The sequence below is a fragment of the Dasypus novemcinctus genome, chromosome 22 (assembly GCF_030445035.2).
Source record: "Dasypus novemcinctus isolate mDasNov1 chromosome 22, mDasNov1.1.hap2, whole genome shotgun sequence".
Taxonomy (NCBI): Eukaryota; Metazoa; Chordata; class Mammalia; order Cingulata; family Dasypodidae; genus Dasypus; species Dasypus novemcinctus.
In genome coordinates this window covers 73,522,403-73,549,738 of record NC_080694.1, presented here as the reverse complement: position 1 = coordinate 73,549,738, position 27,336 = coordinate 73,522,403, and the positions used below count along the sequence as shown (strand labels likewise).

At 50.3% G+C, this 27,336-nt stretch overlaps 4 protein-coding genes across 6 annotated transcripts; 2 read left to right on the top strand and 2 right to left on the bottom strand.

Annotated features, from left to right (window-relative positions):
* The first annotated feature begins 420 nt into the window (after positions 1-420).
* On the top strand, positions 421-5,158 carry RNF39 (ring finger protein 39). Its single transcript, XM_058285470.1, has 4 exons — positions 421-1,471; positions 2,866-2,888; positions 3,059-3,150; positions 3,999-5,158. The coding sequence occupies exons 1-4, from the start codon at positions 1,109-1,111 to the stop codon at positions 4,556-4,558; spliced, it is 1,038 nt and encodes a 345-aa protein (XP_058141453.1). The 5' UTR covers positions 421-1,108; the 3' UTR covers positions 4,559-5,158.
* PPP1R11 (protein phosphatase 1 regulatory inhibitor subunit 11) lies at positions 5,095-8,050 on the bottom strand. The gene is made up of 3 exons (XM_004467653.4): positions 7,735-8,050; positions 6,516-6,624; positions 5,095-6,134 (listed from the first exon to the last, which is right to left on the bottom strand). The coding sequence occupies exons 1-3, from the start codon at positions 7,801-7,803 to the stop codon at positions 5,932-5,934; spliced, it is 381 nt and encodes a 126-aa protein (XP_004467710.1). The 5' UTR covers positions 7,804-8,050; the 3' UTR covers positions 5,095-5,931.
* A 2,545-nt stretch (positions 8,051-10,595) lies between these two features.
* Positions 10,596-17,359, bottom strand: POLR1H (RNA polymerase I subunit H). Its single transcript, XM_004467657.5, has 4 exons — positions 17,025-17,359; positions 16,734-16,834; positions 16,421-16,530; positions 10,596-10,881 (listed from the first exon to the last, which is right to left on the bottom strand). The coding sequence occupies exons 1-4, from the start codon at positions 17,158-17,160 to the stop codon at positions 10,857-10,859; spliced, it is 372 nt and encodes a 123-aa protein (XP_004467714.1). The 5' UTR covers positions 17,161-17,359; the 3' UTR covers positions 10,596-10,856.
* A 99-nt stretch (positions 17,360-17,458) lies between these two features.
* On the top strand, positions 17,459-27,135 carry LOC101446740 (putative uncharacterized protein ZNRD1-AS1). Of its 3 annotated transcripts, none has more exons than XR_011647099.1 (3): positions 17,459-17,837; positions 20,394-20,469; positions 20,854-27,135. XR_011647099.1 is itself a non-coding variant. In XM_071211045.1 (3 exons), the coding sequence occupies exons 1-3, from the start codon at positions 19,920-19,922 to the stop codon at positions 21,604-21,606; spliced, it is 1,059 nt and encodes a 352-aa protein (XP_071067146.1). In that variant the 5' UTR covers positions 17,464-19,919; the 3' UTR covers positions 21,607-27,135. The 3 variants fall into 3 exon arrangements, 1 of the variants encoding a protein (XP_071067146.1); XR_009182821.1 differs by having other exon boundaries at positions 17,459-17,992; XM_071211045.1 differs by having other exon boundaries at positions 17,464-20,149.
* The last annotated feature ends 201 nt before the right edge of the window (positions 27,136-27,336 follow it).

The following is a 27,336-nucleotide window of genomic DNA, read 5'->3' as shown; positions in this document are numbered from 1 at the left end:
AGACGCCTGCATGCCCGCCCCAGGGGTGTCCGGAGAGGAAGGCCTGGCTGGAGAGGTGGAGGACGTTAGAAGAGAAGGCAAGAGGGAGGAAGGGGGAGGAGGGAGAAGGAAGGGGAGAGAGCGGTGGAGTGGGGAACAAGGCTCAGAAGGCTCAAGGGCAGGCCCAGCGATCGCGAAGGGCAAAGAGGGGCGGAGGGCCAGGAAAGGGCACAGGTCAGGGGCTGCCTCGGGTTCCACGTCTGGACGTTCCCTTCCCGAGTAAACTTGGGTAACTCCAGTTCTCCGGGCCTCAGCGAGCTAACAGAGTTGAAATACATAACCTCTTGGATCCGTTCCAAAGGAAGAGGAGGAGAGAAACGAGATAAAAACATAGAAGGAGAAACAGAGAAAGCTCCAGAAAGAGACAGGAAGCGAGTAAGGAGGGCCCTGCCCTGACTCGCGGACCCCAGCCCTCACCCACCGGGAGCTCCAGAGCGTCCTCGAGCCCCCACCAGGCGAGGCAGGAGGGGAGGGCGGCGGCGCGAGGGGCCCAGTCCGCCCCGCGCCCTCCGGCGGGGACCCAGGGTCCGCGCTCCGACGCCCTCCCCAGACGTGGGCTCGCCAGCCACCTGCGGTGACTCACGCCCCGGCGACGCGGGCACCCTGCCCACGCGCACGCAGGGTCGAGGGGAGGCGAGATTCGGGCTCTCCTGGGGGGGGGGGGGCCGGGGCCCACCCTCCGCACGCGTCGCTACCTCGCCCCTGCGGCGCCCGCGCCCCGCGCGACCACCCCTCGCTCGGGCTCAGGTGCGCCCTCTTCCCACCCTCTCCCCCAAACCTCGCCGGGGAAGCGGGAGAACCAGCTGCGCTGTTACGCAAGGCGCGGGTGTTTACCTCCGCGGGCGCCTCCCTCCCTATAAAGGCCGGCGAGGCGGGGAGGTTTGCGGAGACGAGGCTCTGGCAGAGGCGAGGCCACACCGGGGCGGGGGCGGGACGGAGGCGGCAAGTGCATGCGGGCTCAGGGGCGGGGGCCAGCGACTCCACGAGCAGCAGGGGCCGTCCGCCGTGCGCGCGCTCCAAGACGGTCGCGGGGGTCGCGGAGGGGCTGGCGCCGGGCCCCGGGCCCCGCATGGACGCGCCGGCGCTGGGCCCCGGGCTGGTGGAGCGTCTGGAGCAGCTGGCGACGTGTCCGCTGTGCGGGGGCCCCTTCGAGGACCCGGTGCTCCTGGCGTGTGAGCACAGCTTCTGCCGCGCGTGCCTGGCCCGACGCTGGGGGCCCCCGACGGCCGCCGGCCCCGCGGCGCCCCCCACCGCCTGCCCCCGCTGCGGCCTCCCGTGTCCCCGCCGCAGCCTGAGGTCCAACGTGCGGCTGGCGGTGGAGGTGCGCATCAGCCGCGCGCTGCGCGACAAGCTGGCCGAGCCGGGGGCGAGCGCCGGGAAACGCCGAGGGGGGCGTATCCCCACCATGGGCTGCCTGGCCCCGCACGAAGAGGTGAGGCGCGGGGCCCCGGTCGGGGCTGGGCGCGGAGCGGGGCGAGCTCCTGGGTTCCCTGGGGAGGCGGGGGCGGGTACCCCCAGCCGGGGCCCTTCTGGAAGTTTAGGCACGGGATGGAGTTGGGGAGAGGAGGGCAAAGGGCGAGGGGGTGGTTGACACTTGACCCAGGGGGGAGGCGACGATGCCTGGGTGGGAGAGAGGAGTGGAGAGAGGCGGCGGCGGGGAGGACAGGGCTGGGAGCTAGAAGGAACGCGGGGCTGCGCCCGCGGAGCGCACGAAACCTGGAGCGGAGCCGGAGGGGGGGGGGCAGATGGAGCGAGAGCGAGCGGGGGGCTGGCGGCGGGACGGCGCAGGGAAGGGGCCGCAGGCAGCGGAGGGGAGCGGCGTGCAGGGCGCCGACGGAGCGGGCGGCCGGGGGAGGGCCGCGGGCCGAGTCGCGCGTCGGCCCCGCGCAGGCGGCGGCGCTGACCGGGTGCTGTTTGTTATTGTCGTCCCGGCTCCTCCCAGGGCCCCAGGCCCGGGCGGCGCCGGGTGGAGGCCGTGCCCCGCGCGGAGGTGGGCGGGCCTCTGGCTCCAGTCCACGCCCGCCCAGCACCCCCGCCCCGCCCCCCAGCCCCTGGCCGACCCCCGGGCGCCCGGATTGCGGACGGCTTCTCCCCGGCAGCTGAGCTGGTCCTGCTTCCGCCCTTTCCTCTCCATAGACCTAGTTTGTCAGGGGTAATTGGCACCATCAGGCGAGTGGCCTGCCATCCACCCTCCCCCCCCCCTCCCCCCCCCGGTTCCTTGTGGACAGCGCAGCGGGGAGGGGGGATTCCGGGCTGAAGTGGGGGTGAGGGCAGCATCCTGCCTGCGTCCTGGCTCGCGGTACCCGGGGATCTGCTGGCATCTTAGGACAAGTCCAGCTGCTTCTCCCATAGGGCAGGGACTCAAAGGGCCCAATAAACGCCGCGGGGCTTCTATGACGACAGGAAGCAGCTTTTGCGTAGGCTTTTATGGCAGCCCGCCCACGGGGGCTCTGGGGGCGTGCGGGGGGGGGGGGCGAGTGGCTGTCTGCTGTCTGGGATATACTGAGGAAGGGCATGAGGGTAAAGGCCAATGAAGGAGCCAGGGATGAGCCGGGAGGCAACCAGGAGCTGGGGCAAGACGCGCAGACTTCTTGGGGGAAAGATGTCAGAGAGGGTGGCGTTAGAAGGATGAGGAGGAAGTGGTGATGGAGTGTGAGGAAGAGGGTGCGAATGGGGAGGGGGCTTGGGAGGAACAGGGCGGGCGGGTGGGGAGGGGGAGATAAAGAGGCGGGATGCCTCTAGAGGGGAGAGGGAGCTCCTGGACGCGCTGTCCACCTGGAGAGCGGCGGGCCGCACTCACACCCGTGTTTTCTTCTGCCCACCCAGGACACGAGGAAGACGTGGAGGCGGTGAGTTCCTTCTGCTCCTTCCTCCTCCTCACCACCGCCCCACCCCACCCCACCGGGCCGTGCCCACCTGCGGGAGGCCCTGTGGGTCTGCCCTCACCCCTCCTGCTCCACAGACGTGGGATGGGGTGGGCGTGTCGGCTGCCTTCCTGACCTTCCCCGTCATCCTCCAGATTTGATGCCCCAACGCCTGAGTCGTCCAGCTCAGAGGAGCTTCTCCCTGAAGACTACCCAGTGGCCAAAAACATGCTTCACACGCTGATGGGTAAGGGGTGGGGGACGGTCTGCTCCCTCTTATCTCCCGAAGATGACCAAGTCCCTTTGATGTCCAGCCTCAATTCCTCACGTCCCGCCACGTCCCCCTCCCTTTTCACGACTGACTCCTGGGGTCACCTGCGCCTTCTGTCCTCTTCCCGCTCTCCTGCCCTGGGGTCAGGGCCTTCTCTGAAGCCGGGGCCCCTTCCTTGCCCACTCCCAAGGCTGCACCCCACCCTTCTTAAGCGGCCTGGAGAAGGTGGCCACCCTGCCACCACCATCCCACCCAGCCAGATTACTTCTAGCACCCTTAATCTAGAACTATGTCTTGCAGCACCCACACTTCCGGGAGGGGTTGTTTCTTCCAGTCCCTTTGATTGGGACTTCCCTCCCCACTGCCCACCCTCCCAATAGGAAGTCTTATACCCTGCCCCGTTCCTGTGTTGGGGGGCTGCCTTCCCAGGATACCTTGCGTTCCACCCTTGCCCTCCCCTCCCACACTGGGGTTCCAGTAGCAGCTACCGAGCAGGCTTGCCCTCTGGGCCCACCCTCCCCACCCGCTGACCTAGCCCCCACTCCCCGCACGATGCGGTGGCCTAGGCATCCGGCCTCACCCTCCGTGTCCCACCCCAAGCCCGGGCATCCACTCCTTTGCTCTCCCGCTGCGCCCCTGCCCTGGACAGCGGGTCCTTGGCCGAGGGCGATTCTGCAGACGCCCGTAGCGCCTCAGTGCGCGGGGCCTCGCCCAGGCCCAACCGCGGCCGCCTTGAGAGAGCGCTGGGGGCCTCGAGCCCCCGTGGCCTCCTGCATGCCCCCACTCCGGCTCTCACTCGGTGCTCTCTGCCCGCCCCCCTCCAGCCGACCTGACCCTGGACCCCTGCACTGCGCACCGCCGCCTGCTCATCTCCGCCGACCGCCGCGCCGTGCGCCTGGCCCCACCCGGGACGCCCGCGCCCCCCGACGGCCCCGCGCGCTTCGACCAGCTGCCCGCGGTGCTGGGCGCGCAGGGCTTCGGCGCCGGCCGCCACTGCTGGGAGGTGGAGACGGCGGGCGAGGACGGCGGCGAGGACGACGGCGAGGGCCGCTTCGCCCTGGGGGCGGCCGGGGAGTCGGTGCGCCGCAAGGGCCGCGTGGGGCTCTGCCCGGCCGGCGCCGTGTGGGCCGTCGAGGGCCGCGCCGGCCGCCTGTGGGCGCTCACGGCGCCCGAGCCCACCCCGCTGGGCGCAGCCGGGCCCCTGCCGCGGCGCATCCGCGTGGACTTGGACTGCGAGCGGGGCCGCGTGGCCTTCTACGACGGCCGCTCGCTCGACCTGCTCTTCGCCTTCCAGGCGCCCGGGCCGCTGGGGGAGCGCGTTTTCCCGCTGCTCTGCACCCGCGACCCCCGCGCCCCGCTTCGCCTCGTGCCGGCGGAAGGCTGAGCCTCCGGCCACGCCCAGGGGCCCACCCCGCCCGCGCGTCCTCGTGGGCGCGCACAGCGCGCGCCCATTGCCGCAGCACGGAGGGCCCCTCTCCACCTACGTTGTCTTTTCACCCAAAATAACCTCAGCTGCTTCCAGGTTTCCGTATCCTCGCCCAAAGCGGAATCCATCCCCGCCGCCCTCCTTTTTCCTGCCCCAGTATTCCCGCCTGCCCTCTCCCACTCCTGAGTTAGGGGCCGCATCAAACACGCCACCTCTCCGCGGCCAGGCTTGGGCCCCCTTCCCTCCTTTCGAGGCTTCCCCCAGACAAGAGCCCTACAAACCGGGAGGCTGGCGGCGCCCCCTGGCTTAGGGCCTCATCGTCCTGCCTCCTCCCTACAGCTTTCTAGCTCACAGCCCCTTCCTGCTGCTCCCCTAAGAACTTCCTAAAGCCCACACAGAGGAACAACGGTGCTCCCTCTCCCGAACCCCCAAACACAGCCTTGTACAGTCTCGTGTCTTTCCCGTTATGTATAAACGCGTCCATATTTAACACATTTTGTGATGTGGGGCTATTTATTTTGTGCATCTGTAGCAATAAACGAGATCTCAGTGGTGGTATGGATTTGACTGATCTTTGCAGCCGTGCATGGCGGGAGGCCTGGGAAAGGACAGATGCAGGGGCCAGTGCACGGCGCCTCTCCACTCGCTCCCACCCTCCTTCCTCCAGAGGCTGTGGAGTGGCTGGCTCTAAGGGCCTGTCTCAGAGATGGCTGCCGGAAGCCCTAGAGCACACAGCACCGTGCGGAGAGGACAGGACCACTTCCTGCCCCACTTCCCTCAGAGGGGAGGATGACAGAGACTCCAAATTCAAGGGGAGTGGGCAGGGAGGGAAGGGCTGGAGGCCTTGAGGTCTCCCACAGGACGGAGAATCAGGGTTGTTAAAAATAATAATAAAACATCAGTGGAAGAGCGCGAAGCCAGATGAAGGAGCGCAGCTGGGCGAGGTTGCCTGGACTCTGATGGGCCCTGGCAGTGGACGCTGGGGCCGCTGGAAACCCGGTCAAGTGCTTGGGACTGAGGCAGCGAGCGCAGGGGCTCAGATAACTGGATCCCAGGTTTGGCAGTGAGAACAGAGGGAGGGGACTGGGATCAAGACACCTAGATCCCTGGAGAGGGGAGGAAAACAGGGCTGAGGGCACGGAAGCCTGGCTTCCGGAGTAGCAGCAAGGAAGGATTCCAGGGTCTCTGAGGGCCGCTCCGTCTTCTCTCTACCAGGCAGAGGAGAGGGAAAGAGGGGCTGGAGAAGGGATCAAACCCTGGGTTCAATCCCCAAGTAGCCACATGGGAACATTCAGGGCCAGACAGACACAGGAGTGGAGGGGGAGAGGCATTTAGTGCTGCATTGGTCCCGGCGGCGGCTGGGACGGGTCAGGGGGCTGGGGAGGGGAGGTGGGGGTCGATCCCAAGGACGCATGACGCTGCCCTTTGCGGTGGCCCCGGACACAGTGTGTGTGGCCGCAGCCCTCCTCTTCGTCCTCGTCACTCTCCGTGGAGCTCTCGCCAAAGGCCCGAGGTTTCTCATAAATACAGCAGCCTGGGTTGGGAAGTGGGGAAGGAGCCCAGTTACAAAGGTGGAAGAGCCAGTGCAGTTTCCTGCTCCTCTCCCTCTGGACCACGTGACAACTCCTACCTCCACACTGCCAGGCCCACTCCCTGGGACTCAGCCACCAGCCCCCTCACCGTGGGCTCTCCTTTCCCAAAGCCCTATTCCTCCCACTTCTGCTCCATCTCGCCTTCAGGTCCCAGTTCTGGCTCCCTCCCTACGTCTTTCCCTCTAACTGCTGTCAGAGAACCACCAAAACAGAGGTGGGATGGTGAGTGCCTCAGGGGGCCTCGGAGGACAGGGATGTGAGAAGGGAGGAGATGTGCAGGGCAGCCGGGTTTCCAGGGCTACTGCCGGCCCTGCACCACTCACATTTTGATGAGCGGCGCCCCATGTGCTCGTTATCCACAGTGTCACTCGACCATTCCACCTTTTTCTCCGGCTTCCGCTTCCTAAGTTTGATGGTTAGGCTCCGGTTCTCCTAGAAGGTTAAGATTAGGGATGGGCATACCTATCGAGTCCCCTCCTACTGACCTTTCCCACTCCCTCCCAGAAGCCAACCCTTCCCAGCTCTTTCCAGGACTGTGCTGGAGTCCAGCACCAGAGGAACTGAGTGCTGGGAGAAGGTAAAACAGAACAGGTCTCTGGCATCATCAGAGTCCCCCGAGGATTAGTGAAGCAGTATTTCCTGTTCTTGATAACCGCTAGTATACAGAAAAGACACAATTCCTAACCTAGGAAAGGTCCCAGCAAATCTTCAAGTGAAAATACAATCCTCGCTGTCTCTCCGTCTTCGTCCCCAAATCATTCTTGGTATTAATATAAGAAAATTATTTTCTCAGTCCCCAATCCCTCATCTTTGATCTGTTTCCAGGCCTCCTATTCTTTTCCCCTCTAAAGAAAGTCCTCTATCCTCACCTCTCTCACTCTCAAGCCCAGCACTTCCGGCTTCCTATTCACCTATGCCCTGGAATGCTGGCATCTCTGGTAATTATTCCAAACGCCATTAATCCAGGGGTGATTAAGCCCAATGCAACCTCCCTTTGAAAGCATCCTAATCTCTGCTTTTACAAAAATGCTACTTGTTTCTCCATCTCTCCTCTCTCCTTTCTGATTTCTAAAAATCCTATCCTCATCTCCTTTTCTTTGTTTCCGCATTCCCTCCACGCTCCTTTATATTTATCCATTCAACAAATCTTTATGTTTATTCATTCAACAAATAGTATGCTTCAGGTCCAATCCTCCCATACCTGGCCTTCCACTCCGCCCACCCCGTTTCCCCCTCTATTTCCTGCATCTCCCTGGCTCTTGAACCCTCAATTTCCCATTCTTTCATTACTTATACACATCCCCTCCAAGCAGCATCACCTATGGCCTAACTCTAACCCCTAACTACAAGTTCCGTCATCACCCTCCTGCACTTTCTGTCACTCCAAACATCCTCAATCCCTCGCGATTCTCCCAACTCCAGACCTCGAACCCTACTCCCCAACTCCCAGGGCAGTCCCTGGAGCAACCCTCACAAAGCTTTATCCCCTCCCTCCCGACAGCCCCCAGACCCCTACACCGCGCCGCCCCCCGCCTTTCTCACGGGCTCAGTTGTCACGGTAACCGTAGTCTCGGTGACGGTCTCGCTCAGCCCAGCCCCTGCCTCAGCCATGGCTAAGGCTGAGAGGGAGGAAGGGAGGAAGCGGGACGAGACACCCTGCCCTCTTTCTGCGTCTCTGGGGTCTAAGAGAATCGGAATCGGATTCAGAATAGTAGCCAGAATCCTCCGCCTTCTTTTTCCCCTCCTCCTGGACCTCCGCTTCCCCACCCCGGCGAACACCCGGTCCAACCCCACTTCCGGCTCCTCGCTTCCGGGTGTGAGGACTTCTTTGGTCTCCTTTCTCCTTTCCCCTCCGCGCCAACTGCGTCAGAGCGCAGGCGCCGACAGATTAGTTCCGCCGTAATGTGCCAGTGCGCAGGCGCCGCCGGAACGAGTTCCGCAAGCTGGCGGAAGGAGCGTCACTGCGTCCAGGCAAAGGCCTGGGGCGGGCTCAAGGGCAGCAAGCGCACGCGCACTAGGGAGCAGGCCTGAAGGGAGGTTCTCAAGGGCATCACGCGCGTGCGCGCCAGAGAACAGGCCGGAAGTGGCGGCCTCAAGGGCAGCAGGCGCACGCGCACCAGGGAGCCTGAAGGTCCAGTGAGCTTAAACTCCGGGCAGAGGAGGGGCGGGGCAACCGAGGGCAGTAGTTATGGCTCCTGAGCGTTTGTCCTGGACTGGGGAGGCAGGCCGTGGCGCGCTTGAAGACCCTCCGTCTCGGTTCTGGCCCTCGCCCGGTGCCCGAAGCGCGCCTTCCTGCAACACGCAGCCCCTGCTGTCAGCACCGTCGTGGGGAAGGCAAGCACGCTCAGCACTAACGAGAAAACAGGGCCCTGGGGGGTAAGAGAAGCAAGCATGACCGAGGAAACGGGGCTTAGTCGCGTGCTGTTCACAGACTGTCACTTGAGCCAGCCGCTGGGGTGTAAGACGAAGCAGACACACGACCAGGAATCACAACACAGGGCAATCTGGCGATAAAAAGACGTGCCAGTTTTCCGGGAGCAAAAGACAATGTTAAAAGGAAGGGAATGGGAAGTCAGGGCCGTGAGCACCAATGGAAATGCAGAGTTTTGTACTACTGGGGTAAAGGCTTGGCAAAGCAGGTAGGCTCTGCTTTGCTAAGAACTTGGACTTTATTCAGTCCGTGTTATGAGCCAGGGAAAGGCTTAGAGTAGGGTGAACCGTGCACAGACTTCTTTCACATTTCGGGAGTGGGTCACGAAAGTCAACTGCCAGGAACAGTTTAAGTGTACAGAGGGAAAGACTGCTCTGTCCACCACTCCAAGTTACAGTAGGAGTAAAACAGAATGGGGTGTATTTGAGAGTTCCGAATATAATGGCTACACAGTTACAAGATATATTCCCACCCCTGGGTCACCATTTAAGCCAAGTAATGGCAATACTGACTAAGACTAAAATTTTAGTGTTTTTTGTTCCTGGACTACTTGCTTCCCTTATAAATTTTCGGTTCAAACTGAGAAGGCAGGGAGGTTGATGTGGCTCAAGCAGTTGGGCTCCCATCTACTGTACAGGAGGTTCAGGGTTCGATGGGCAGGGCCTCCTGGTGAGGGCAGGCTGGGCTGCGGGTGCCACCCTGCACAGGGTGCCAGGCAATGTGGAGAGCTGACACAGTAAGATGGTGCAACAGAAAGAGACACAGAGGAAAGACAGTAAGAGACTTAGCAGACCAGGGAGCTGAGGTGGTGCAGGAGAGTGGTCGCCTCTCTCACACCTTGGAGGGTTCCAGGAGCCGCCAGATTAGAGTGCAAGAAGACATGGGCCAGCACGCAGCGGGTGGACAGAGAGCAGACAGTGGAGGGAGGGGGAGAAATAAATAGATAAATCTTAGGGGAAAAAAACCCAAAAACTGAAAAGGCAATATACAGTTCAGTATGTATAGCATGACCCATTAAAAAATATATATTTCTCTCCCCACACATACATATATTAATATCATTTGGATATCTCAGAGTGGGATTCCCCCTGCTTTTTTTTTTTAAAGATTTCTTTCTCTCCCCTCCCCTCCTGGTTGACTGTTCTGTGTCTATTTGCTGTGTCTTCTTTGTCCGCTTCTGTTGTCAGCGGACCTGGAATCTGTTTTTCTTTTTGTTGTATCATCTTGTGCCAGGTCTCCGTGTGTGCGGCACCATCCTAGGCAGGCTGCACTTTCTTTCGCGCTGGGTGGCTCTCCTTACAGGGCGCATTCCTTGTGCGTGGAGCTCCCTTACGAGGGGACACACCTACGTGGGGGACACACACCCCTGCATGGCAGGGCACTCCTTGCATCAGCACTGCGCATGGGCAAGCTCCAAATGGGTCAAGGAGGCCCGGGGTTTGAACCGCAGACCTCCCATGTGATAGACGGACACCCTAACTACTGGGCCAAGTCCACCACCCTCCCCGTTTTATTTCCTACCTTTCTATATGTGAATTGATTACATATACATTACCTTTCTCTCAAGAGCAATTAAAAAACCACAATTTCCATTTAAGTAATTTTTTGTTCACCTGTAGTATGTGCCGGTATCCCTTGGTGTCAGAATTTCTTGTTGTCCAAACTTATATACCAAATAGATTTGGTTAAATTTTCAGTTGAATCTCACTATCCAAACTCTTTTTGTTTTCTTAAACTCTGTAATCAAATAGATTTGGATAGTAAGGATTCTTACAATTGATTTTTTGTATTAGCATCATTTCTGGCTCCGTTTTTTCCCCTTGTTTTCTCCTCTCCCCTTTTTCTTTATATATATATATATACTAATTTATATTATCTTTTGAAATTGGTAAGTTTGCTGAAAAGACAAATATATCTCTTAGCTCATTTACATTCCTGTTGGAAGAAAGCAGATTATAAATCACATAAAATCTTACAGAGAAATATAACTTTAATAAGGAAACTCAACTAGGGATAGGAGAAACCTGAGGACAAAGGCAGTCTCCACACGACCTGCTACTCCTTCTGGGAGCAAGATGTTGCGGCCAGAGGAGATGGATAGGACTTGAAGACCCAGCATCCTTCAGGAGAGGGAGGTGTTGTGACCAGAGGGGATGGACAGGACTTGAAGACCCAGCATCCTTCACCTTCAAGGCAGGAGAGGGAGGCACTGCTGTTCAGCTCAGAAGGAGGATCAAGAGTCTTCCTTCTCCTGGAACCTATGGGGAAAAAAAAGTCCTGTTAATTAAACCAAAGGAGAGCTCCTAGCAGTGTAAGGTGACACTCAAAGAATCAGAGAAGGCGTGTGTGTATGCCACTGTGGAGGACTGGTTCTCCTAAAAAACCCTCCAACTTCAGGACAGCTAAGAATGCTGGCCTTGATGTATAGAAAGGTTCCTTCAACAACACAAAAAGCACTATCTATAAAAGAAAAAAAATATGAATAAATTGGACCCATTGATGAGATAGCAGAAAAGTGAAGGCAATCTTCACATTGGTCAGAGATGATGTAAAACCAGGAACCCAGACAGGTAAGCCCACCTGAGGCCATCTGCTACCCTGCGACCCACTTTTTTTTTTATGAGTTTCCAGGCATCGAACCCAGGACCTCATACAAGGGGAAGCAGGCACTTAATCACTTACACTATAGCCACTCCCTTGACCTACTGTTTTGACAGCCATACGGAGCTTAAGAAACCAGAGATAAAACCTACAATGTCTGAAAAGAGACCCCTTGCATAAATTTGGAATCCCCACCCCCAACCAAAAGGCCTACCCCTCTGTGCAAAAGTGAACAAGAAGAAAAATAATTCAACTTTGCAAAAGAGGAATTTAACTCTCAGTAAGTAGAGGAAGAGAAATATATCCTCTGAGAATTTCTAGCCACAAGCTGGCCCTGAGATGGTTTTGCAGCTGAAATTATTCATACTACCTGTGTGGCCCAAAAAACCTGAAGCCCAGAATTTATTTAAAGTGCTTTCAGCTTGGAGGTGCCTCAAGGCACCAAAAACCAATATAGCATTCAGCCCAGGCCTCAGAGAATTCCCAGAGTTAAAGTTCCAAAAGTCCTGAGTTTAGTCAAAAATGACAAAAACAAAGGGAAAAAAGGACTAGCAAGAGTCAGCAGAAATAGTAAACAGCAGCTTCAGGCTCACAAGGACTGGCATATCAGAAAATATCAGACACAGAATATAAATAACCACATTTAATATATTTAAATACGATATTTTTAAAGAATAAAAGAAGACATTTAAAATACAAGTAAAGAGCTATTAAAATGACTGAGATCTGAAAAAATAAATAAATGCATAAAAATGTTTAAAAGGTAATAATGAGTTGGAAACTTATGTCCACAAAAAAACCTACCCATATATGTTTACAGAAGCTTTATTCATAACTACCAAATATTGGAAGCACCAAGATGCCCTTCCACAGATGAATGGAAATGAGCTTAGATAAAATGGACTTCGTCAAAATTTAAAACTTTTGTATGTCAAAAGACACCATCAAGAAAGTAAAAAGGAAACCTACGAAATGGGAGAAAATATTTGGGAATCAAATCCAACAAATGATATATTATCCAGAATATATAAAAAATGGCTACAACCCAACAAAAAAAGACAGCCCAATTTAAAAATGGGCAAGAGATTTGAATAGACATTTCTCTTAAAAGATATGCAAACGGACGATGAACAAATGAAAAGATGCTCAAAATCATGGATCAACAGGAAAATGCAAACCAAAACCACAATGAGCTGCTGCTTCACACTAGGATGACAATTATTAAAAAGCAGAAAATAATTGTTGGGAGAATGAAGAGAAATAGGAATCCTTATACATTACTTGTAGGATTGTAAAATGGTGTAGTCAATGTGGAAATCAGTTCCTCAGAAAGTTGAAAATAGAATTAAATGAGCCAGCAATCCCACTTTTTGGTATATACCTGAAAGAATTGAAAGCTGGTTCTTGAACAGATATTTATACCCCAATATTCACAGCAGCATTATTCACGATAGCCAAAAGGTAGAAGCAACCCAAGTGCCCATCAATGGAAGAATGAATAACCAAAATGTGGTCTACACACACAATGGATTATTTTACATCAACATAGATCAACCTAGATGACATGTGGAGTGAATTAAGAAAGACACAAGAAGACAAATATTGTATATTGCTTACATGAAATACCTAAAAAAAAATTTCATTAAGACTATAGATTATAAAGTACCAGGGGGGTGGGAGGAGCGGTTATTAATAAATGGATGCATTAGGTGATGAAAAAAGTAGGGGTAATGGCTATTGGTGATGGCCACAAAATAATGCAAACGCAATTAATACTACTGATTACATACTTGAAAGTGGTTAAAATCAGAAATTTTGAGTAGTATATATTTTACTACAATAAAAAGTAAACAAGCAAGAAAGAAATGAACTATCAAACCATGAAAAGATATGGATGAACCTTAAATGCATATTGCTACATGAAAGTCAGTCTAAAAAGACTACTACGGTAGGATTCCAAGTATATGACATAGTGGAAAAGGCAAAGTATATAGATAGTAAAATGATCAGGGGCTATAACAGGTGAGGGGTGAGGGAAAGAGATGAAAAGGTGGGACTCAGGACATTTTTAGGGCAGTGGAGCTATTCTGTAGGATTCCATAATGGTGGCTACAGGACATCATGCAGTCAAAATCCGTAGGACTATGTACAAAAGAATGAACCATGAGACGGTAGCACAACTTTGTGATTTAACTTACAGTGTTCAGCTATATATATGAAGATGATTAACAGGAGAAATTTTAGCTTGTTTATATGTTAAAAGAAAAATTTTCAAAAACCCAAAGAAATATACAATGTAAACAGAGAACCCTATTGTAAATGAAGGAATATAGTTAATAGTAAAATTATAATAACACTCTTTTATGAATTTTAACAAATGTACCATACTAATGCAAGGTGTTAATAAGGTGGTATATAGGAATTTCATGCATGGTTTTTCTGCATATCTACAACTTCTCTAATTAAAAAAATATGTGGAAAAAAAAGTGTGAACCCTAATGTAAAGTATGGACTTTAGTTACTAATAATGTTTCAGTATTTTCTCATCAATTTTAACAAATGTTCCACACTAACGCAAGATGCTAATCATAGGGTAAACTATATGGGAGTGGGGAGTAGGGAGGAAGGGTTTAAGGGACTTTTCTACTTTCTGTGCAACTTTTCTATAAAAACCCAGCAATTCCCACGTAGGATAGATAAAAGAAAGCCAAATCTTGAAACTGCAGAACACTAACCACAAAGATCAGTTCTTAAAACCATCCAGATGTGTGTTAATCCTTGGAAATAAGCAGAAAAGGTGAAAGCCCAATACGATGTCTGTAACTAGCAGTACTATTAATACTAGGTGAGTAGAGATAAATTCACAGAAGACAAAGAGAAAAGCCACAGAAGCAGAGAGAAAGCCATAGAAGCTGAGAAAGGAAGCCAGGGAAACTAGGAAGCCGAAAGCAACGAGCCCGGAGGAGAAGGGAGATGACACGTGTGCCTTCCCACTTGGCGGGGGATTTCAGGGTCATGGCTCTTGGTCTCTGGGGAGAGAGCATCGCCTGGTGCCTGATTTGGACATTTTCATGGCCTCAAAACTGTAAGCTTGCAATCTAATAAACCCCACTGTAAAAAACAGCCCATTTCTGGTATACTGCCTTTGGCAGCGTGCAAAATAAAATGTTACCACAATACATTTTTTAAAAACCACATAGAACTGTAAAAAACAAGGAGTGACTCCTAATGTAAACTATGGACTTTAGTTAGTAATTTAGTTATTGGTTCATCAAATGTAAATAAATGTACCCACTAACGTAAAACGTTAATAATAGGGAAAACTATGTATGGGATGGGATGGTCATGTGGAACTCTGTACTTCCTGCAGAATTTTTCTGTAAACCTACGACTACTCTAAAAGATAAAAAACAAAAATGAAAGTAAAAAAACAATTGACCATATATCTGGGGGTCTGTTTCTGGAGTTTATTTTCTTTCATTGAGATACTTGGCTATCTTGACAACTGCCAAAACAAGCAGACGCCGCAACAAGCAGACGCCGCAAGCAGCAGATGATACAAGCAGCAGATGATGCATCCAGCAGGGAGTGTGAATGGCCCAAGCAGCTGGGCACTTGCCTCCCACACGGGAGGTCCCGGGTTCAGTTCCCAGTGCCTCCTAAAGATGAGCAGACAGATGAGGGAGCGATGGGGAGGGGGCGGGGGGGGGGATAAAAAATGTATTTTTAAAAAGTGAAAAAAAAAAAAAAAGATGAATATATATGAGAAAAAAAACTGCTGGAATTTTGACAGGGCTTGTATTGAATCTATAGATCAATCATGAGCAAACTGAAATCTTAATACTGAGCTTTCCAGCCAATCTCTCAATTTAGTTAGGTGTTCTTTAATTTCTTTTAGCAAAGTTTTGTACTCATTGTACAGATCTTGCAGAGGTTTTGCCAGATTTCTCCCTAAATATTTCATGTTGTTGATGCTACTATAAATGCTATTTTTTAATTTCAATTTTGTATGGGACATTGTTAATACAGAAAAACACAATTAATTTTGGCATATTGATCTTGTATCCTGCAATCTTGATAAAGACACTTATTAATTCTAGATTTTATGTAGATTCTCTGTAAGATTTTATATAGATGATCATGTATGTGTGAATAAAGACAGCTTTATTTCTTCAAAAAAATTATGTGGCTATAAGAGTCGTTTAAAGGAAAAGTCTAAGGTCATGTATAACACTAAAAGGAAATATAAGAAATGTAACATGGAACTGTATAGCATAGTAAAAACATATTTGAAAGATGAATGGGTAAAATTGCATATATAAGATTATTTTTCTTTGAACAAATGTAGGTTAATACTACCAAATGTTAATATCAGACAAAAATTACACTAAGTGAAAGAAGGCAGATACAAAAAATACTATGTATTGTATTATTCCACTTAAATAAAGAAATGCTAAGGGGTGTGGAGTTTTTCTTTTTGGAGTAATGAATTGTTCTAAAATTTTTTGTAGTGATGAATGCACACATTGTGATTATACTAAAAGCCGCTGATTATATACACTTCGGACAGATCACATGGTATGTGAATATATCTAAATAAAACGGCTTAATAAATAAATAAATAAATAAATAAATGTGCAAGAATAGCCAGAAACAGTAGCTATGTACAGCAGGGGAAAAAAAGAGAGATTGCGAGGTAAATAATTTGTCTGATTTTTGGTTTATTATTCAAATAATGAAAATGCTCTAATAATGACTGAAGTGATGAATGAACAACTATGTGATTATACCAAATACCACTGATTGTATACTTTGGATGAACTGTACACTTTATTAATATGTATCAATAAAACTGATATGTTAAAAAAAAAATCAGCATCCTGAAAACTCATGCTCTTGACATCACTCATGAGCAAGTCTCATCAAAGTAAAATCACCGTGACTACATTGCAAAGCTCAGCATAAGGTGGTGACTGCTAAGCAAAACCTGCCTTCATTTCCTTTTCAATTACTTTTACATATTTAGTCCACTGGCTAAAATTAAAAGACCACAAATGTCCCTATTGCCTGAACTGTACAGAAATGAGGAACATGAGCAGAGAAAAAAAAAATCATTTCGTAAAAGCAGCAAGACACTGGATGGGTTTGGTCGGCAAGGGGTTGGAGAACAGGCAGAGGTGGGGAACTGACACGCACCTGCAGTTGGTACAGGTGTAGAAGACAGTCTGCCCTTCATCCGCTGAGCGCATCTGTCTGGTGTGGTATGCCATTCCCTCATGACCACATCGAGGACAGCGTCTGTCAACCTGGGAAACAATCGGTGGGTAAGGGAGGCCCGGTCATACCTTCCTGCTTCTCGGGGAAATCATATCCCACAGACATTTCTGCTCTCAAGACCCCTCCACCCTCTCGGAATTGGGTACAAAGCTCTCCAGCCTCTGCAATCGCCCCCTGCCCCCTTTCTCTCCCGTCTCCCTAGCGGAGCCAGTCCTTGACCTCATCTACTCACCACGGGCCCCTGGAACTCGGGTCCTTGCTCCACCGCCGCAGGCACGGCTGTTCCCAGTTTGTGGAACACAAAGGAGGTCTTCACCACCTTCCCTTCGAAGTCTGCGCGGGCGGCAGAACCGTTGGTGGAGACACGCGGTGGTTAGGCCAGGAGGTCGCGCATACCTGAGTCCCCTCAGGTCTCGCCTCTGGACAAACGTACGAGCGCCTGATCGCCTGGACCCCTCCACAGCCCGCCCGCCTGGAGGCCCCCACCCCGACCCTCCGCCGGGACTGCCCGCGAGCCCCTCACCCCGCACGTTGATGGAGAGGCCACAGCGAGTGCAGATGACCGAATCCTGAGCCCCGGGCAGAGGCAGCACCGAGCCGCAGTCCGGGCAGAAGTCGAGGTCCGACTGGAAGCTGGAGCCGGTCTCGGCGGGATCCATGATGGACGGGTGGTCGAGGTTGGGCAGGCGCCGAGAAACCACCCACAGAAGAGAGGGGCTTCTTAAAACCAGCCTCACCACTAGAGCCCTGCCCAGCCTGTCCCCGGACTCACGCAGAGACTCACGACCCGGCGCGCCTGCGCCCCGCCGCGGCGCCAGGCCCCTTCCGGGGAGACCAGCCGACCCGCGGGCTAGAGCGCCGCCTTCGCGCGCGGGCAGCGGCGGCCTAGAGCGTCGGCGCGTTCCGGCTCACGATTGGCTGAGACGTCATAAGTGGTCGCGACCCTGAGCCCGAAGCCTCTCGGGAGCGGGCGGGCGGTTCGCCTTCGGTGTGATATTGTGACGTCAGAGGAGGGGCGACTCGATGATGCTACTCCTCTGGCGGCTTTTACCCTTGCATTTACCCGTGAATGTTTGTTCTCTCGGCCTCGCCGATTGCCTTCCCCCAAAAAACCTTCGTGAATACTAGTCCCTGATTAGAGAACCCCGACTCCCGCCGTTCCTGAGCGGGGCTCTCTGCTCTGGGGCTGCTCAGTGGTTAAAGACAATGGGAGCCTTTGTCTTCCGGCTGTCCCGGCTCTAGTGTTTCCGGCTCCAGCTGTCCTGCGTGGGCTGCTCTGCAGAGCCCAGCGTGGCTCGCGTGCTGTTTGGGCATAGTTCAGGGGCGCTTGGACGGTGTGAGTCCGCTTCTTCAGGGACAGAAAGCAGTAAGGGTGTGGACGGAGGAGGACTGCTCGGTCCCGTGAAAGGAAGCGGGGATGCAGTGGGGGCATTGGAGGGGTTCGGGACTTTAGAGGGGCTTCAGGCGCCGCTAGCCTCAGGCGCCTGACAGGTGAGGAAGACTGGCATTAAACAAGGGGGCAGCCATCGAGTAGGCGCTCACTAAGGCTTCGGCGGAGATTGGCTCTCAGATGAGGACGGCTCTCCGCCGCCTCTTTAACCTCCTGCCCAATCAACTCTAAATAAATCATTGTCATCCATTAGACGGACATTCGACTTTTCCCTACTCTTTTATAAAACAGGAGGACAGTATGTGTGTAGGAAAGCTTGGTATTTTCGTTCATATGTAATATATAATCTGTGTAGAAACTTGTGCTAAAAGGGTTTCCAGCGTTCCCTATTCCACCCTGCCTAGATTGTTCTGGTAAATTCCATATAGATAGATGTTCTGGAGCTGTCACTATTTTATAGTATGGAGACAAAATGCCGTCTTTCCTTTCTGCCTTTTATTATTGTTGTCATTATTATTTGCAATAATGGAGACACAAAACTTAATAAGCTGCCAAAGAGTGGCATTCCCTGTGATTTCATTTACCTGCGTGTCGTTTTCTCTGTCTTACTAAGGGAAGTCTACTGCTGAGCCCAGGTTGGTAAGCAGTTTTGATGCTTCTCAGTGTGTTGTCTCCTTTGAAAATGGAAATTGAAATTAGCCCTCCTTTCCCTTTTCAGTTTGACAAACATTCAGTGAAGCATCACCATGGACTAAATACTATCCTAAAAACTAAAGGAACCACAAGCCTTACGAGGCATGGCGGTCCCCAGCAGTTCACAGTCTAGTCGAGAAATACTGAGCCAGGCTTTGAGCTGAGACGGGGGCTACAAAATTGAAAATTGTCCCCTGACCTTAATGAATGCGAGTGAATAATTAGAATACAAGGAATGAACACTAGTATGTACAAAATATAAGAGCCCAGGATATATCAAACAAATATGCCTGTGTACTTAAAGGGAGAGTGGTAAATGCTTTATTAAGAATCTAGATACAATGTTCAGACTTCATGTGATAAGGATAATAATCAACAAATCTTTAATTTTGAGAACTAGGAGGGAATTTGAAATCACAGACTCACATTAAGTACTATTCTAGATGTTATATACAGGAAAATAAAAGGTGGTCATATTTTAAAATCTCAAAATAGGTATATGTAGGCAAGTATGAATGTACCTAAGAGGTCAGCAAGTCAGAATATTTTTCATATTCTCTAATCATAGAGACATCATATCTCTGTAGATAAAAATTTCAGTTCCTATTCTTTTTAGGTAAAACTAAATTTCAGTTGAGAGGTAGCAACAGCAAAAGGTGAAAAGTGGTGTAAGTATACATATGTCACCATGTAAACCATGATTAATTTTCAGATGACTTGTAGAAATAAAGTGTGTTCCGGGGAAGGCAGAAATCACTGTGACATGTAGTAGACCAGAAAGAATTTATGGAGAGTCAGTGACTTGACCTGTGAAGGACAGATTAACTGCCATTTACTGAGGACTTACCATATATGAAGCATTGTGCCAAGCTCTTTACATCTGATTTGCCATTGTTCTTTGCCTGAGGGGCAGACTTTTGTCTTCTATCTCCATTTTACAGATGAGGAATCCGACACACAGAGAGATTAAATTACTTCCTCTTGGTTACACATCAGGAAGTGGTAGAATTAAGAGTCAGACCTAGCCCTGTGGGGCTTCAAAACCATGCAGAGGCACAGAGGTGAAATGCCAGCCGTCCTCAGTGGCTTCAGTACGACCTCACAGTTAACTCGGATCAGACCAGGATGACACATGAAATGTTGGTAGTCTTCACTTGTGTTGCTGGCAGGCTATCCTATAAATAAACACAGTGCCTACAAATTCCCATCCTGAAGGACTGAATTGTAAACGGTCCCATAATGGATTACGGTGAAAGACAATTGGTGTAAGGCAGCCAAGTGGAGGTGTGGGCAATAAAATAACGGACTTTCAGAGCAAAAGTTTAAAGCACAGAGATGCTTTATGTGCTGATAGAGGCAGAAAGGGCCCGGATCAAGAGACTCCAGAAGGAGAATGAACTGATAAAACTGGAGCCCAGAATAACCTCAGAAGATGAAGGAGGTGGGGGGTCAGAGCAGTCTGACATAGATGTGCCTGAGCAATGCCTCATCAAGGAGTGCGACTCTTCCCTCTCCCAATCTTCGATAAATGACGCAGAATGGTTTAAGCTGAGTCCACAAGAGAAGTACGCTTTTAGTTCATGTAAAAGGAAAGACCCTCTCTTTATTAAAAGGCCATTTCCATTATTCTCTCCCGTAGGAATACAGTGGTTTCCCTTGGGGGAAATGGCCCTGCTATAACCTGTTTGCAGCTTTTCTGTTGGGCCTTGGCCAAAACCATCGGGTGCCTTGACCCAATCAGACGCCATGTGAGCAGATGTGTTCTGATGCCTCTATGTTCTAATCTACCTTTGCCTTTTTGTCTTATAGATTGGCCTGGGCTAAAGCATCTAAAGACTCTAGGATTGCTGCAGGCCAACAGTCCCCACTGGAGAAAAAGATCTTGGTAAATAAATTACCTTCACATCATTTAGTTTAGAACTACTAGGAGAAGGAATGTTAGTTTTAAAATCCTTTCCCCCAAGTGACACCTTCAGGTAGTAAGTCTACACTGACATGTTTCTCAGCTATATCCACAGTTGCAAAACAAAGTACCATTTTGAAAACTCCCAGCACAGTTTATCTATTTTTTAATTAGCGATTGCTCTGTGGTGATGCGCAGGTACTTCATACTTTCAGAGTGCACAGGCTTACCTAGGAGCGATGGGAGTAAAATCACCATTACATTGAAGTAAATGCTTGGTGACAGTGGTGAGAGTAGGCTCCTCTAGATGCAGCCTGAGCGGGAGGGTGGCAGCCACGTTTTACAGCCTGTTCCTCACTTTGACAGAGCCTGGGTGGTGTGCACACAACAGCAGCAAGAAGACTGATAACGCAGAAGTCCCGAGAGGAGTATGAAACCCTGTGCAGGGAGCAGGCGCTTTCTCTTGATTACTGGCTTGCCAAAGCAGAGTCTTACTATAATAAAAGAATAGTGGAAATCATGAAAGAACAAAAGTCAGGCAGTGAAATTGAGAAAATAGAGGTGGAGAAAACAATCCAAGGCATAGAGAGACAGAAACGGTTCTACCTAGTGCCTGACAGAGAGCTGAAACACATAGAGAGGCACGTGCATCGAGCAGGCCAGGCCAGGGAGCTGAGGATGAAGTCGTCCAGGCAGCTCAGGGTCTCCAGCGAGATGACGCTACCGAAAATTATGCCGGAAGCGCATGGCATCCAGAAGGCACAGAGAAGAAAGGTCAACGAGAGGGAGCAGGTGCAGATTAAAGAGCACCAGCAGCGCATGATTCGAGGGAGAGAACTTCTAGAGCGAAAGCTCAAGGCAAGGCTCTTGGGGAGAGAGCAGAGACTGCCCCCCACTCAGGAGAAGCAGGGGCAGGTAAAGAAAGGGGTGAAGGAGTTTGAGACTGTCATTGCATATCCCCTTTTCCAGCCACACAAAAGAAACCAGATTAAAGTGAGTATTCTTATGGAAAAGACTCGGGATAGAGAGGAAGGAACAACAATTGTCAAACCACATCAAAGAAAATTCTTGACTATGCCTCCCTTTTTGAGAAGTCAAATAGAAAAAATAAAAGATTAGTAAAGTTTCAGCGCTTTTACTGTAAAGTCGTGTCATAAATGAGCCTTGTTTTCTCAATGCTGTTTTTCATCTTTCGCCAGAGTTCAGTGAATATTCCCATTCTGGGACGTATTAGAAAGTTCTGGGCTTGAAAACTAGCTTAGCTGTTTTCAGCTGCCGTATCCTCTTTGACGTTCCATTTCCTCATCGGTGAATTGGAAGCCATATTTTAGCATTAATGAGAGGGTTATAAGTTTTGTGATGTGTTAGCATATGCCAGGTGTTTAGTAAGTGTTAGTCTCCCCACTTTGGGGTGTTCCACAGCGCTGACATGGAGGGTCTGGGTTGAGCCGTGGTGAGGAATCGTTCTCATCTGCCTGTTCCGTTCTCCCTGCTCCCGACCCCTGAGTTGTCCTGGTGAGCCTGCTATACATCAGTATGTGGTCTTATTTCTGCTCCTGCCTTCACCAGAGGGCCTGCCTACTAACCAGACCCTAACTTCATTTTGAGAACGTCCTATGTGCCAGGCCTTGTGTTTGTTACTGGGAGTGAATAAAGAGCAGGCCCTGCCCTTGAGTAGTTTACAACCAGTGCTGTCAAACACCTTCTCAGCAGATGGGCTGGTGGGGTGGGGGTAAGACAGGTGTGCCCTGGGTGCTCTAAGATGAGGGCCTAACCCGGCCTGGGGGCAGGGCGAGAAGGAAGAAGAGGAAGCAGAGAAGGGAGTGCCGTGGTCTGTCCCTCACAGCCCCACGTCCTGTCACTGCCCATCACGCACCTAAGACCTTCCTGGCATCTGGTCCCCTAAGGGTAACCATGCTTGCCCTCTCACACATGAGCATGCCCACACTGCCCTCCAACACTTACAAATCAGAACGCAGGTTTAGGAAGTGATAGTGAGAATCAAGACGGTCAAGCAGAATGAGAGGGGTTATTTTCCAGTCAGTTGAGTCTCTTCTCAGATACGAGAAAGTTGGGAAATCAGGGATTCAGAGTTGAGTAGAAAATCAGAAATGGAAGATGATGCCGTAAGAATATTGAGGGTAAGCTGTCCCGAGGCTAGCAGTGCTAGCAGGGAGCTTCGCTGTGGATGGTGCTGCATGGGTGCTGTCCAGAACTTCCTGCAGTGATGAAACGGCCTTCATCTGTGCTCCTGCCACCTGTGCTGTTGAGCCTTTGAAATGCGGCGACGGCAGCTGAGGGAATGGATTTTTTATTTTGATCAACATAAATCTCCATAGCCCCATTTGGCGAGTGACTGCTGCAGTGGACAGCAGAGCACTAGAATGGGCTCTGCTCTGGGCTCCAGCCCACAGTCGGCTTGTCTTTGAGGATATCTGCTGGTGCAGTGTTAGATCATTGCCCGTCTTTAGTCTCAGTTAAGTGTCCTTTATGTTCGAGAGGCTCCTTGATCGCTTGAAGAGATGCAAAAAGCAGATAATCGACCTCAATGTGGAAATGAGATGAAGTTGCTGAGATGGGGTTTGGGAATCGGCCACTCATTGCTAGTTCTGAGGCTCGCTGTCCAGGCCTCGAGGGTGACGCACAGCAACAGCCCACTCTTGCCCACTCGCCTGGCCTCATGCCCGTGCCTTGGCCTTTCTCTGGCCTGCCGTCCCGTGTCCCAGCCCTGGGTTCATAACAGAGTGGGTTATCAGAACACAAGAGGCAGAAGACATGCAAGTTAGTAGGCAATGACAAAAGTGAGATGAGTGGGACTGAAAACAGCCCAGCACGTGCCTGCTGGTGATTGTTACCATGAAGACTGCCAGTGCTAGGTGTATAAACTAGTGAATTCAGCTCCCCTCTCTCCAAACCTAGCATGAAAGCAACTAGTGCTCCCAGGGCGGTTTCACACCTAACGTGGCTACAAAGAAAAGTCTGGTTAGAGGGTACGTGTGTCTAGGCCTGCTCCGTCCTCCCCTCTCATCTTGTGCTGTGTGTGAATGGTCCTCCGTACTCCCAAGCACCCTTGCCCAAAGCCTGGGTTTTGGTTTTCTTTTGAATGTGAAATGTAATGTACAGCAAAAGGATTTAGAAATGTCTGTGTACAGTTGGAAGAACAATATATGCTCGGGCATCTACTGTGCCGGCTGAGAAATGGGCATCGCCACCCCAGGACCCCGTGGGGTCTCCATTTGCCCCAACAGGCAACCACGTCCTGAAGTTTATGGTAATTATTACCTTGCTCTGCTTCATAGCTTTTGCCACCTGTCTACATATCCCTAAATGTTTAGAACTGCCTGTTTATGGCCTTTATATAAACATAAGTATAACTGTATATGACTTGTTGGGCTCATTAATATTCCTGAATCATTCATGTTGTATCATATTGTAGTTCATCTCTGTGACATGAATATACCACAACTTAATTACCTTTCTCACTGTTGATGTCATTTGGGTTGTTTTCAGGTTTTGTTTTTTTCTTTTACAAATGGTACTTGTGTAAACATTCTTTTAGCATGTTTCCTGCTGCACACGTGCAAGAATATCTCCAGGGCATGTTAGTCACGGCACGTTATAGGGCAAGTCTCGTCCTGAAGCTGGTAAGGTTTCCACTTGCTTGTGTTCTTATACACATAAGTAGGTGTGAGAGTCGGTACATATGACAGTCTTAAGAAATATTTGTTAAAAGAAAGGTATTTCTTAACTGCTGGGAACAGACCTGTGTCCCAAAAAAACAGGTCCAAACTACAAAAAGAGCTGATAATTTACCCTTTCACTTTTTCAGACACATCCTGTCTGTGCACAACCACGGCCAGCTCTTCTGTGGTCTTACATTTCACATGAGGTATGAAAACATCTTTGTGTCCATATCTTAATTGGTTTTATAATACCCTTCCAATGAATTCAGGATTTTTTTTTTCTCCTTCTGTCTCCTTTCTCAGAAGCTTTGCTCCACTGCTTTCTCAAGACAGCTGGCAGCATGATAAAATAGTTTCAATAAATTCTCAACAAACAGGTTCTCAGAAAGGGGAACTGAGTGCCTGTTTAATAGGGTGCTTCCCTGGAGGGAAAAGGGCTCTGTAACTGTTCCATGTTGTCTACTGGGCAAAAGCCCAAGTTTCTCATCCTTCAAGCACTCTGTGACTCAGTCCTAGAAGAATACTGAGCTGGGAATCAGATTTGCCTTAGGTGCCAACTCTTGCCACATATTGGCAAACTGACAGTGGACAAGCCCTTACCCTTAGAATCCTCAATGGGGACTGCATTAGTCAGCCAAAGGGGTGTTGATGCAGAATACCAGAAATTGGCTGGTTTTTATAAAGGGTGTTTACTTGGGGTAGGTGCTTACAGACACCAGGCCAGAAAGCATAAGTTACTTCCCTCACCAAAGCCTATTTGGAGCAAGATGGCTGCTGACGTCTGCGAGGGCTCAGGTTTCCTGGGTCCCTCTGGGCTCAGCTCCTCTGTCTGCTCCACAAGGGCAGCTGTAGACGATGAGGCTCTCTAGGCTGTGCCTCTCTCCACAAGGTCAGCAGTAGACTATCAGGCGAACGGCTCTGTCTCCTTCCCTGAGGCTCCAGCTTAAGGCTTCTGCATCAAACTCCAACATCAAAATTCCAGCATCAGAAAACCCTCAGATCTGTTCTTTGCCATGCCTTCTGCCGTCCCTTGGTGGGTGGGAACTCAATGCCCTAATCATAACTCAATCATGCCCAGGTACAGAGCAGATTAAAAGCATAATCCAATATTTCTTTTAGGAATTCATAACCATATCAAACAGCTACAGGGACAATTAAACCTTCCTTGCCTGATGGTTTGCATAAGTTACAGAAGTATAAAATGCCACACAACATCCTGAATTATTGCGTCCTATCATTGTCTTCCCTGCTTTCATACTGTGCCACACTAATGAGGCATGGAAACACCATAGCTTGAGTTTAAAATGCAAAAAGAAATTAATGAAAAGCGAGCAGTTAGTAGACATGGCAAAGATCAAACAAAAAAATTAGGCTGAATAAGTGTTCGAGTTTTGCCAAGTATATATCTATATATGAGCTTGTTTGAACTATTTGGGCCCAGGATATCATGGCAGGCAGAATTTGGGGTGAACCAGCATAATGGAGACTGGCAAGTCATTACCCTGGAGGTGAAGATATGAGTCACTTAAAGATAAGCCCATGTCTTCCCTCATCTATATAGAATCCTACTCATCAGGCACTCTGCTGATTGCCGGGATGTAAGGACGGGTAAGGCAGCTTCTCAGTTCTATAAGAGCTTGTGCTCTAGTGGTAGGGACAATTATCTTACAGGGAGGAAAAGGCTAATAGGAACATGTTCTGAGTGCTACAGAAACGAGGAGGACTGTCCAGCTCTTTGGAGCCAAGCTCAAGAGCTGCTTAGAAAGGTTTTGAAGAGGTAGATGCCTTTTAAACTGAAGGATGAAGAATCCGATGAGCAGAAGAGAGAGCAGGTCTGGCTCCAGGGACCAGCAGGTACAATGGACCTGCAAGGGACTAAATGAGAGTGTCAGGGTGAGGGCGTGGCAGTAACGGATACTGTGAAGAACTGCTGAGATCAGGTGCAGTGGGACTTTGTATGGCAGTTGTTGGGAGTGACAATGAGAAATTCCACATGTAGCCAGTGATGCAAAAAGGTGTGGAAATCCAGCTCATCCAACCAAAACTGTTCAAAGGAGGAGCCATTAGAGAACAGCTCAGAAAACCAATGTCATGGTAAACTGTGAGGATTTCCAATTGGGGATGTTTTACAGATATAAATTCCATCCAAAATGAAAGATGCTTGGCAAACGGTCAAAGTGGATTGATCAATTAAACCTTAAAAGGATTAAGAAAATCAGCAAATGTATTGGAGAAGCACACCAGCTGATATCTCTTCCCTCAGAAAGTTCTTCCATGTGTATGTAGCATAAATTCCCAGAAAATATGATACAGGAAAGAAATATTACATGAGGGAAGGCACTTCCTTAGTATGGCTTTTTCTTTTCTCTGTGAAGCAGAATGTGAGATCATTCATTTTGAGTTGGAGGAAAAACTAGTCTTGAGTAATAAGTTCCAAATGCCCTAGGGACTCTGGGATTTCTTAAAACAGACTCAGGCCAGGAGCCCAACATTAAAAATAATGTTGAACAGTTTGGTGAGCCCTGAATTACAGTTATGTCGTGGCCAGAGTTTCTTGTTTACAAGTCTTAGAAATCTGCTTGGACTAGTGTAAAGAAAATGGGAAAATCAATAGAAAGTACCTTGAAATGGCTCACAGAACACTGAAGCCCTCCCGCCGGGTCTTGGCTCTGCACCTGGGTTTGCACCTGCTCGTGTCTGCTTCCTGCCTTTGCTTCTCTGCCCTGCGGTGGAAGGCGCGTCCTCTCCTGCTTTCTCAACCCTACGCATCCGCTCTCCATTCTGTCTCTGTATCCAGCTGCTTCCTCTGAACTGGATCATTCCCACTGACCTCTAAGATGCTCAAGCTCTCTCATCTAAGTAAAATACTGTGCCATTTCTTTGCATTCCTTTAAAGCCAAGTCTCTTTTTAAAAATTGTATATACCAAAAAATAATAATAATAATAAATTGTCTATACCAGCTGCACAAGCTTTATGAAACTTACTACCTGCTGTCAATTAAAATGGTGAATAAACTCCCTCATATATTATGATGCAAATATTTTTGTCCCTAGCCTCAGAGCAGAAAGGAGAGGGGTGTAGAGGGAAAAACGGAAACTTACTGTTCTGGATCAAATGTGAGTCCTCGCCCGATGTGCACTGCGTCACTGAAGTGACCCTGAGTCT

Coding starts and splice junctions, on each gene's coding strand:
- RNF39 (XM_058285470.1), top strand. CDS start 1,109: ATGGACGCGCCGGCGCTGGGCCCCGGGCTGGTGGAGCGTCTGGAGCAG. Junction 1,472..2,865: donor GCCTGGCCCCGCACGAAGAG/GTGAGGCGCGGG, acceptor CTGCCCACCCAG/GACACGAGGAAGACGTGGAG. Junction 3,151..3,998: donor CATGCTTCACACGCTGATGG/GTAAGGGGTGGG, acceptor GCCCCCCTCCAG/CCGACCTGACCCTGGACCCC.
- PPP1R11 (XM_004467653.4), bottom strand. CDS start 7,803: ATGGCTGAGGCAGGGGCTGGGCTGAGCGAGACCGTCACCGAGACTACG. Junction 6,625..7,734: donor TTACCGTGACAACTGAGCCC/GTGAGAAAGGCG, acceptor TTAACCTTCTAG/GAGAACCGGAGCCTAACCAT. Junction 6,135..6,515: donor GGGGCGCCGCTCATCAAAAT/GTGAGTGGTGCA, acceptor TTCCCAACCCAG/GCTGCTGTATTTATGAGAAA.
- POLR1H (XM_004467657.5), bottom strand. CDS start 17,160: ATGGATCCCGCCGAGACCGGCTCCAGCTTCCAGTCGGACCTCGACTTC. Junction 16,835..17,024: donor CCTCTCCATCAACGTGCGGG/GTGAGGGGCTCG, acceptor CCGCCCGCGCAG/ACTTCGAAGGGAAGGTGGTG. Junction 16,531..16,733: donor CCGAGTTCCAGGGGCCCGTG/GTGAGTAGATGA, acceptor ATTGTTTCCCAG/GTTGACAGACGCTGTCCTCG.
- LOC101446740 (XM_071211045.1), top strand. CDS start 19,920: ATGCTTTATGTGCTGATAGAGGCAGAAAGGGCCCGGATCAAGAGACTC. Junction 20,150..20,393: donor AAGCTGAGTCCACAAGAGAA/GTACGCTTTTAG, acceptor TTTGTCTTATAG/ATTGGCCTGGGCTAAAGCAT. Junction 20,470..20,853: donor CACTGGAGAAAAAGATCTTG/GTAAATAAATTA, acceptor TCACTTTGACAG/AGCCTGGGTGGTGTGCACAC.